Genomic DNA, 10301 nt, shown 5'->3' with positions numbered 1-10301 from the left:
AGTTTGAGACAAGTCTTCGTAAGATAATCCTTTACCATTGACGCGTTAAGGGTAATAATTTGTTCGTAAGAATTACAACCAAAGTTTTCTGCAGCGATACTTCTTCGTTATGTCATCTAATCCAACTATTAAAACACAGCGCTAGTTTGCTTATGAGATAATAGTTTTAATCTTGACCAAAACATCGTAAGCGCTAGGTTTTGAATCACTTTAACAACAAGTAACTTTTCGAACTCGACTACTGAATTGTTATTTATGCCTAGGTTCATACATTGTATGGATTTTTGAATTGATGCGCCGTACCGTACGTGCCCTACACTAAATTAATGGCAAAGTCACACTTATGTCAGTGAATAGTCTGAGTTCAGTCGAACAGAGAGTGTTTGGATCGCCAAATTTTATGCATAGTACATATATATTAATGTCCAATACAAGCTTATATTTAATAAACTATTTTCAAGAATTTTAGGTTTTTTCTTTTAAAACCTGACCGAACTCCTTTCCTACTTCTCATGCCTTTGTAGAACATTAGAAAGCTTTCTTAGTTGTTGTATTAAATATCTTTCTTGTAAATATATTTCTCTTTATGAAATAGATAGATGTCGATCTGTGGAAAAGGTGTGAAGAATTAAAAAGTTATGTGACTATCCTGCCAATGAATACCTCGTTTATTTTTAACGCCGAACCAAACAGGCTTATTTTAATAATAATAAATTAATTATCTATACCACATATGACGATTAACTTTATGGCTCACTAATGATTGCCACATTAAAAATACGATTACACAATATTTTTTGACACAAAAAGTAATATCAGATTGTTTTTAGATTTTCCTCCATCGTTGGATGTGACGCATTTTCATTTATAAACAGCGAAAATAATCTTTTAAGCTTATATGAACTTAACATATGACTCATACACATTATATACATAGGTACACCTTAAATATACCATGACCCAGTGGATAAAATATAAGGCTCTATAATAAATTCTTCTCATGCTCGGCATTATACGAAATTGTACAATACCTATCTACAAGTTTAAAGGATTCTTTCATGTATATATTCGAAGTATAAATAATAAATAAAATATCAACCAAAGTTGTTCATCGAAGTGTAGATAAGTATATTTACACTAAGTCATTTTTAATGTATATACCTCTTGATAATAGTGATTGATTAAAATAAAAACCGAATGCGTTTACAAGTTAAATTTTAAATCATCTGCTATAATCTGTAATAACTGTCTGTTGCTTTCGCTTACGCTTTATATACGATTAAACGACTGAATCCATTTTGATGAAATTTAGTACGAATCAAGCTTGATTTCCAAGGATGCTCTTAGGCCACTTTTTCAGCTAACTAACGTAAAAAAACACCTCTGGTTTTTTGTTTATTGTAGGTAATACAGAATTAAATTTATGTAATTGCGTCTAAAAACTCGAGAATAACTGAACAAAATATTTTCGTTGTTTCGTATCACATACGTGATATGATATTAATTATATCTTCATTGCTCAGTTACTTTGCCATCGTCCATTGATGAAGTGAGAGGTTCGCGTAACGACCGTGACTTATTTCATTGATGCTGATCGTAATCCACCGACCCCTAGCGAAAATGCTCACGCATTGTCATACAAATCGCTATCACGCGCACACGCCGGCGTACCTTCATGACGTTCTATTTTTAAAAATGTGTTTTTATTTTTAGTAAATATTTAATTAATATTACATGCTATGTGTCACAGTGCAAATAGTGTTACATTGATCGAATTAACACTCACTTAAAGTAAGTTATATTTGCGGTATTTAATGTATTATCACTGAATATTGCTATTGTTTTTATTAAGCCTGAGATTTGTTACTTTAGGTTAAAGGAAAATTGTCAATAGATTTATTTATTTATTTTTTAAAGATATTAACGATTTGATGTAACTTAAAATTATGTAAATCTTAGGCTTTTTAATTGTGATTTTCCAAAATTATATCAAGCAAATGTAGTTACGAACGATTCCGATTATTATGGATTAACGAGTAAAACTCTCAAGCGACTCAGTAGTTACTCTTTTACTCTAATTAAATTACATCTTGTATGTTAATTATGTACAACTAAATATAAATATCCGGTCTGAAAATCAATAATTCTAATTATAAATTTTATTACCTGATTCATTGTTTAACAATTTTTTTTTTTAATATAATTCATTTCAATTTCAATATTTTGTTTGAAATTATTAGATATTAGTTAATAAAATTAAATAAACATTGGTCTGAAATTTATGATTATTTTAAAATTATATTAACTTAAATAATTCTACACGCCTGATATAGCTATTTAAATTACATTTATTATACTTACTTATTTAATAAATAATAGTTATTATGTTTGACAAATGTTATTTGAAAAATTAAAACAGCACAATGATAAATAATACTTTTTTTTTTTTTTTTATTTCAAAACCTAGGAAGTAAGATAATCTATGTATTTGTAGTCAATCGAAATAAAAAAAAACGTTTAAAAATGAATAAAAACTATTGCTATTTCTTCCATACTTGGCAAAGAATCGTTAATTTTAAAGAAATTTACGAAGAGTCAAAACTATTTCAAGCGGATTAATTCATGTATTTTAAATCAACGTTCAAACACTTCAGTTTTAGCGTTACTTTTAGTAAATAAAAAAAATATATGGGTAACAAGAATATCATACTTTGTTACAGGAATTAAATTTTCAGAGTTGTTTAACTAGCAATTTTATGGCTAATGGTCAGTTATTAAGTCGGTACAATGTGTATTAGGTAATAAGTACCTACACAATAATATAATGTACTCTGTAGTAATCTCAAACATTTGCCCTGCACATGTTGCTCTCATTTCGTGATTACAGCGACGTTTCGAACGCGTTCGCCTTGGGCTGAGAACAAGATCCCAATAATTTTTATAAATGTGTTCTGGCGGTTGCTAATACAACTTCACATCTATTACCAAGCAACAAGTATTATTTGAAAGTAGACGTTATCTTTTATAACAACGAACACCTCGTTCTGTATTTTGACATTGGAGAAAAGAGGTCCACGATCAATTAATTCTTCATCATTGCGAAATATAAAAGTATAGGTTGTAGTTAGTCAGACTTGTATTGATTCGAACATATACTTATAGTGGTAACGAAGTAATTTGCATTCAATTATATTTAATACTTATTGTACCAGTATCGACATATACAAACCTGGGTATTAATAATATTTAATTTAACTTGTCTTTTATACGTGAGATTTTATTAAATGTCGCGGTTACTCTGTCAAGTCCTTGACCTAGTTCCTAGGATATAGGATGTTAAGAAATTTTGTCCATGCATTTAAATACTTTAAAGTTCATATCACGGAAATATAATAGAGATTTCTGTAGTGCATCCGTTCGATGTAACAGTCGCTTGATATGTATTTTGTGCGATTATTTTAATTGCGATAGATGGTTATTTCAGCGTTAAAGCGTAATTGTATGTAAGTAAAAAGAAACCTAAAATGTATATACCTACTTATATCGTAATTAAAGTCGAGAATCATTTTAACTGAATATGGAATAAACGTGATATTCTTTCCACAAAACTTCCGTGTTTGAACAAAATTACCTATATCTTTCACATTTCTTGAGTTACTCACTACGCAACGAGTACTTTGTTAAAATAACGCTAATAAAGGTGTTGTTTCGTTTTTAAGATTAGGTACATTTTATGATTTATTATAGAATTTAAATTTTTATTGTTAGTTATATACATACCAAACGGATATAATTGATTATGTTACTTATATACGTTTTTTTTAACTTGAGAGTATTTTAGGTTTGTCGTTTTTTATAGTAATCTCAAATCTAAAAAATATTTTTTTTTTTTTTTTAGAATGTTAAACGAACAAGATTTAGCTCTGGCTCGAGCCTTGGCTGCCGAGTCTAGAGAAAATTCTCCTGGTGGATCACCAGGTCCGCTAAGAAAAAATCCGCTGTCATCAGTAATCGACAAACTAAATACTTTCCGGTAAGTGAGGTAATTATATATTTATTTAAGACTACAAAAATCTTTCTTAAAGCCTTAATTATTTTTAATATGAAAAAAATATAATTTTAAATTAACACATTCACTGCCATAACACTGGATTAAATGGTGTCATTGACCATTGGTTTAAAATGTTCATTCTTAATTTATGTAGAATTTATAAACTAACTCGATAATATATTATAACTATACAAAAACAAAACACATTAGACGGTAACAAAAATGTTTTATATATTTTAGGTAGTGAATTTAGTAGGTCTTCTTCTTTATGTGCCATGAAAATACCATAAAATATGAACCCTCATATATGCTTGAATATAATTTGAATTGAAACTTCTTTAGGGTGATTGTGTTTTACTCGATAAAACGAAAATGTGTCACGACAAATAGACAAACAAAAAATTATAATTATTATTAAGTTTCACTTCTGCTTATCTGTTTCACATCTAGTACTTTTTTTTTTAAATCACGACATCTTTAGCATGTGAAGAGTATCGCTCTGTACTTCATTACTTGCGAACAATATGCTTTAAGATATAAGTTGTTTCGAATCAATATTAAAAATGTAACTGTCACAATTAGTAAATATACGTGTTGTGTAAATAGGCGTACTACGCAATGTTCAATAAATTGTCTCGTTAGTATAAGTGTATTATCTATGCTCGCTGATCTCTACTCATCTAGTATTAATAACGAGTCAAGTAAACACTTCTTAACAATTTTGTTAACATCAGTAGACTTTGTTACTTTCATTAAATTTTTTAGATGGTTTTAAAGCATTTTTTTATTAATTCACCAATAAATTAACACGATTAAATGCTACCTGCTTAAACTTTTAGATTGAGTTATTTTTTTATGATAAATTTTGTTTTTTGTTTAATTTCCTTTACTTTTCATTTCAAAATGGCATAATGTATCTAAATAGTTTTTTGTCGTATATGCGCGTATATTATTTAAGATTCGTATACTTTTACCTTGCCTTAGGTAAAATAATGAACAAGGTTTTCGAACGTATTCGCAAATTTTTTTCTTTTTTCTAAATACCTTATTTTGATTTTTAAATATATATTCTGCTAATATAATACTAAAAACAGATTTCATAGATTTAACTTTTAATTCCCATAAATGAAATCTTTACGGTTAGTTTATTCTATTATAATAATTGTTTTTTAAAATAGTGTTCATAATTTACTCGAAAATGAGGTAATACTTTGTAACGCGAGTTCTCAAAACCCCTGCTACCCGATACTTAGTTTACCCGTATCCCGTATGTGGGATTTGACAATGGTTATGACATTGACAGTAAGAGCGACCGTTGACAATTGACATTCCTATTTCAGTGGATTCTGTAAATTCTAACCTCTATTATTAATTATACATTTTATAGATAAATTCGATTGAAAAAAATAATATGAACAATAAATGTGTTTATAACATTATTGTAATAGTCGATTGAACGAGGTGATGAGAGTTAAATGAGTACGATATTAAAATGGCGAATAATAATTAATAAGTGTTATGAAGATGGATAGCAAAAACAAGGCAAAACATTCGACTGCAAGCAAGGAAACTGACGACGAAGAAGAAACGTATGTAATTTTTTTATTACTTAACCAACTGAATCCATAAAAGAATTTATTAATAATGCCGTCGAATATTCTTTGCTCATGTAACTTACTTGTTTACATTAAATCATTTTAATGTAAACAAAAGCAAAAGGTTTAAGCAAAACACACAAAAAAACTTGTAACTGTACGATGCTTTAAATATAAAAATATATAATGAAACATAGAATATGCCATGCAAATTAAAAGAAAAGTAATTGAAATTATAATTCAGAAAAATAATATAATTGAAAACAGTTCATTTATTTTTTATTAATTAGAAGAATATAAAATCTGCTACACACACACTAGTTAAACATCTGTTGCATTAGTAAATTTTTTAAAAAAAATTATGTTTATATTTTGTATAAAGTAAATATTCCAGTAATAGATATGAAATTAGCATTTAATAAATTAACACTTGAGGTATTGGTATATTATTGTTGTTTGTTTATATTTGGATTATCTGTTAGTACATTTTTTTTTAGTTATACCTGATATTATTGTTGGTTGTAAAAAAAAAAATTGCAAAGTTGAAATCCAAATAACTCACTCTTGAGTAAGATTTGCTCTAGTGTGGCACTTAAGCACATATGTACATTTGTTAAGTATCTACTTGGTACTACTTCGATGAACTAATTTGCAAAAGATAACATTTAAAGAGCAATACAATAATATTTCTAAAATTACTTAACATCAAGACACAAAAATAATAAACACTTCATTATTTAATTAATTTTCTTTTATACTTTATTTTTAATATTTGACCAAAGTAACATCTCTTAAATAGCCAAAATCTTAAAGCAGTTGTATCAGCTTCATACTTGGCCAAACATGACAAATTATTTCTAAAAACCTATCATCTTTAGCCAATATAAGCCTTACTGATATATGACAAAAAACAGGTTTGACAAATAATCTAAATTATTTAAAAAATAATATATTTTATTTCTATTATATTATTTAAAATAGGCCTAAAAGCCTTTTGGAAAAAGGTGGAAATTTTATCTCATAGTATGTCATGTTTCTTGCCGGTTCTTTTCGCTAGGATCTACTTTTCGAACCGGTGTTTTACATTTAATTTAACACTGCAACATGAAGATTCAAAAGTGCTCTAGTGAGCCAATTTGAATAAGGAATATTTAGATATTTAATTTTGATTTATTTTTGTATTTAGATGTAGATTTCAAAAACTATGAAATCCAATATTTAAACAAATTTTATCATCATAGTTACGTTTTCAGTCATTTCCTATACTTCTTAAAACATCTCAATATATATATGCAAGATATATTAATTATCAAATTTTTTAATTTTTTCATGATATAATTTAGCGGACAAGCAAATGGGCCACCTGATGGTAAGTGGTCACAATCGCCCATAGACATTGGCGCTTTACAAGTTATTAACCATTCCTTACATCGCCAATGCGCCACCAACCTTGGGAACTAAGATGTTATGTCCTGTAGTTACACTGGCTCACTCACCCTTCAAACCGTAACACAACAATACTGAGTACTGCTGTTTGGCGGTATAATATCGGATGAGTGGGTGGAACCTACCCAGACGAGTTTGTACAAAGCCCTACCACCAACTAATGTTTCAATTGATAACAATATTTTGTCTGATATCATGAACACATTAATTAAAACAATTGTTTTTACCTTAAGTATACACATTATTACATATGTATATAATTTTTCTATAGCTTATACTTATTGAGACAATGTACTGTCGACTTACCACATCACATATAATTTTTTCTATAACAGCAATAAGTTTATTTAAATTTTCTTAAAATGTAATTTTTAATTAAACATCGAATTTATTAATTAAACGTCAATAATACCGGTTATGAGATCTGAAAACGTAAATTCTGATGGTTGCTTAGTCATATTCAGTCAGAAATGTACTGTAGAGAACTACTTTCGGGACAATGACCCCCCACGACCTACAGACTTCATTTAAAGGTACAACGTACCATATGGACGTCGTCTATTACATTTTTAATTGCTTCCAAGTAATGTTCACATTATCAGGCGATCGTGCCTGTTTTCATTTACACTACAGTTCGCCTAGTAGTCGAATTTCGATCATAACCATTGATGAAAGTATAAGGAAAATATATTTCATATTTTAATAATTATATTTTTAGATATTAATTTCTGTTTTTTTTTAATTGATTTTAATGCTCATCAATCACTTGAACTAAATCTCGATTGCCAGAGGAGGAAATGACACTAAACTACCTGGCTCTCTTTGCTTTTTTATATAAAGATTATTAATATTAAAGGTTCCGCCCACTTATCAGTCAATAAACTGCAAAAAGTTAATTTATTCATTACTGTTCCAATTTCAACGGTGAGTCAGAGTACTTATATGCACAACACATCTTTTGGTGTTTTTTTTCGTAGATAATGGACGATGTAGTTAATAATAAATTATTGTAAATACTTCTACTTAGAGTCCAGAATCTAAATTTTATATTTATTAATTTAGATCGTAACTGTAAATTTTTTTTTTTAAAAGTCAGTCATACTTTTTAAAAGCTAAAAATACGTCTTAAGCTAATAATCTTATTATACTCGATAAGCAAGCGCTGGTTGCGATTTCGATACAATCACTATCAGTATAATATTTTGACAAAATGCGTTACGAAAGCCGGACAGAGTGAACTGATAAATATTTAGATACATTTGAAGTACAAAGAACTCCTTACACCATTAAATCGTTGCTCACAATGGTATTTAAAGTTCCCGTGCTTGTAAATTTATGAACTCACCAATTCTTGGACTGAACTGAACACCACTTAACATTCATGAACTGGAACACAGTAATAGAGAGTAATAATGATGAGTGGGTGGCACCCGAATATTATTATTACGTCATAACCTTAAAAAGGATACATCTCTGATACATCTACAAATTAACTCAATGAATCCCCTTTTTTGAACTTACGAATGGCTTGCAACTTTTCGCTATCCTTTAATACATAGATATATAAAATCAGGTAATTATTGCATGAACTTGTGTAACTCACTTAAAGCTTTGAAATGCTTGTCATTTTGCCAGCCACGTGTAACCAACCATATTGAGATTTTCTATGGAATTATGTACTTTGAAAGAATTAAATACAATTTAATACTTAATGAGACAAAGTTATGTAGAAACATGTAAAGATGATGATATGTATTATGTGACATACCCCTCATTACGTTGTACTTGCAATGTTATAAAAAAATGTAATTAGAAAAGTTTATAGTTATAAAAAAGCAGTCTTACAACCTAATAAAGAAGACTCTTTATAATTTTAAGAGGATTCGACTAAATTTTGTTATGTTGATGACTACGTATATTGCTGACTACCTTCTTGGTTTAGTGTCGAGCTTATAAAGCTCCAGATTCTAAGGCCTATTCTAAGATTGTACCGAGGTAAAAACCCCAGAACTGACCAATAAAATAAAATTTGTATCAGCCCGAAGTTTAGATGCTGGAAGTGTTAACATTCCTGAACCTCGTTAACCACATAAAACCTTTTGGTCTTGCGCTTAAACACTTCGGTCTACCGTCCAGATTATTAGAACCCTCTCTAGAGAGTTCAACTGTTTGTGTAGTTGAGTACTATCCAGCGCAGTTTATTCTATTGGCAATGATAGCCTCAACTAAAATAGGTCACTAGAACATCAATTTTTCTAACGCAATATTAAGGTAGTGTTATATATACAAAATTATAACAAATTAAATAATTTACATAATTAATAGAATCCTTCGAAATGATATTGATTAGAAAATTTTATATTCTTAATTAAGAATAGACCTTGACACGAGAGACTAGGTTATAAAATTTTATATGTTAGGTTGAGAGATTGGGAGACAACAACTACTTGCTATACTTTGTAGATAAAATCTCACCTCTTGTTTTTACACGCTTTATGGTAGTTATATTTAAATAATAAAACCTCTATGAGAAGAGAGGAATTAGTTTTTGACGTTAACAACTCATCAATTTTATCGATTTAAAAATTTGCAACTATTCGTAATTCGAATCACACTCAAATAATTGAGTACCATTGTCCTATTCTGTTCGTAGAGTCAGTAGATGAAAAGTATAATTCTCGACTCCGTCTGAGTCAGTTTTTCAAGTCGTTTTTTTATTCCTATTAAGGACTTAGGTATATGAATTACGGGAATTTATATAAAAAGTCCTTACTCGGACATCACATCTATAATGTTGTATAAATTTTAATCGTTGAGATGTTAAAGCACTTAAAAATACTTCCGTTTACATATAGAGATCTCAAATATAACTCATCAATAGATTCAATTTTTTTTTTATAGATAATTTTACTAACAATCACACAATATCGTAAAATGTAATTTTACAATTGATAAATAATGTTTGTCGGAAATGTCTTATAGTTTGACAATGGATTGTTTCAGCACACTCAATTTTCATATGAGATGTATTATAATTTCAATCAAACCTCCTCTATAAAAGAGGAGAAAAATCTGTACCTAAATGTGGTTTATTTGAAGGCTTTTACTTAGGGCGGCGTTATAAATTTCTAATAGTTAACAGTACGTTTCTTTTATTGTTCGTCAAAGCAGACGAGCAATAAAAGACTGGCCACATAATGGTAAGTGGT

General features: G+C 28.8%; 1 protein-coding gene across 2 annotated transcripts in view; it reads left to right on the top strand.

Moving 5' to 3' along the window:
* Window positions 1-4001: 4001 nt before the first annotated feature.
* The window catches only part of LOC125069824 (NAD kinase-like), a 35437-nt gene continuing 29137 nt past the window's right edge, over window positions 4002-10301 (top strand). The window contains exon 1 of one of the 2 annotated variants that reach the window (XM_047679409.1): window positions 4002-4033. Coding sequence is in view for 1 of the 2 variants with exons in the window: in XM_047679411.1 (XP_047535367.1) it covers window positions 5570-5640 (71 nt within the window). In the remaining variant the exon portion in view is untranslated. Of the gene's footprint in view, window positions 4034-5417; window positions 5641-10301 lie in introns of those variants that run through there. The other variant, XM_047679411.1, reaches the window with a different exon arrangement.

The sequence above is a fragment of the Vanessa atalanta genome, chromosome 16, assembly GCF_905147765.1.
Source record: "Vanessa atalanta chromosome 16, ilVanAtal1.2, whole genome shotgun sequence".
In the NCBI taxonomy this organism is placed as follows: domain Eukaryota; kingdom Metazoa; phylum Arthropoda; class Insecta; order Lepidoptera; family Nymphalidae; genus Vanessa; species Vanessa atalanta.
Note: the sequence above shows the minus strand (reverse complement) of the source record. Positions and strands in the feature narration are given on the sequence as shown.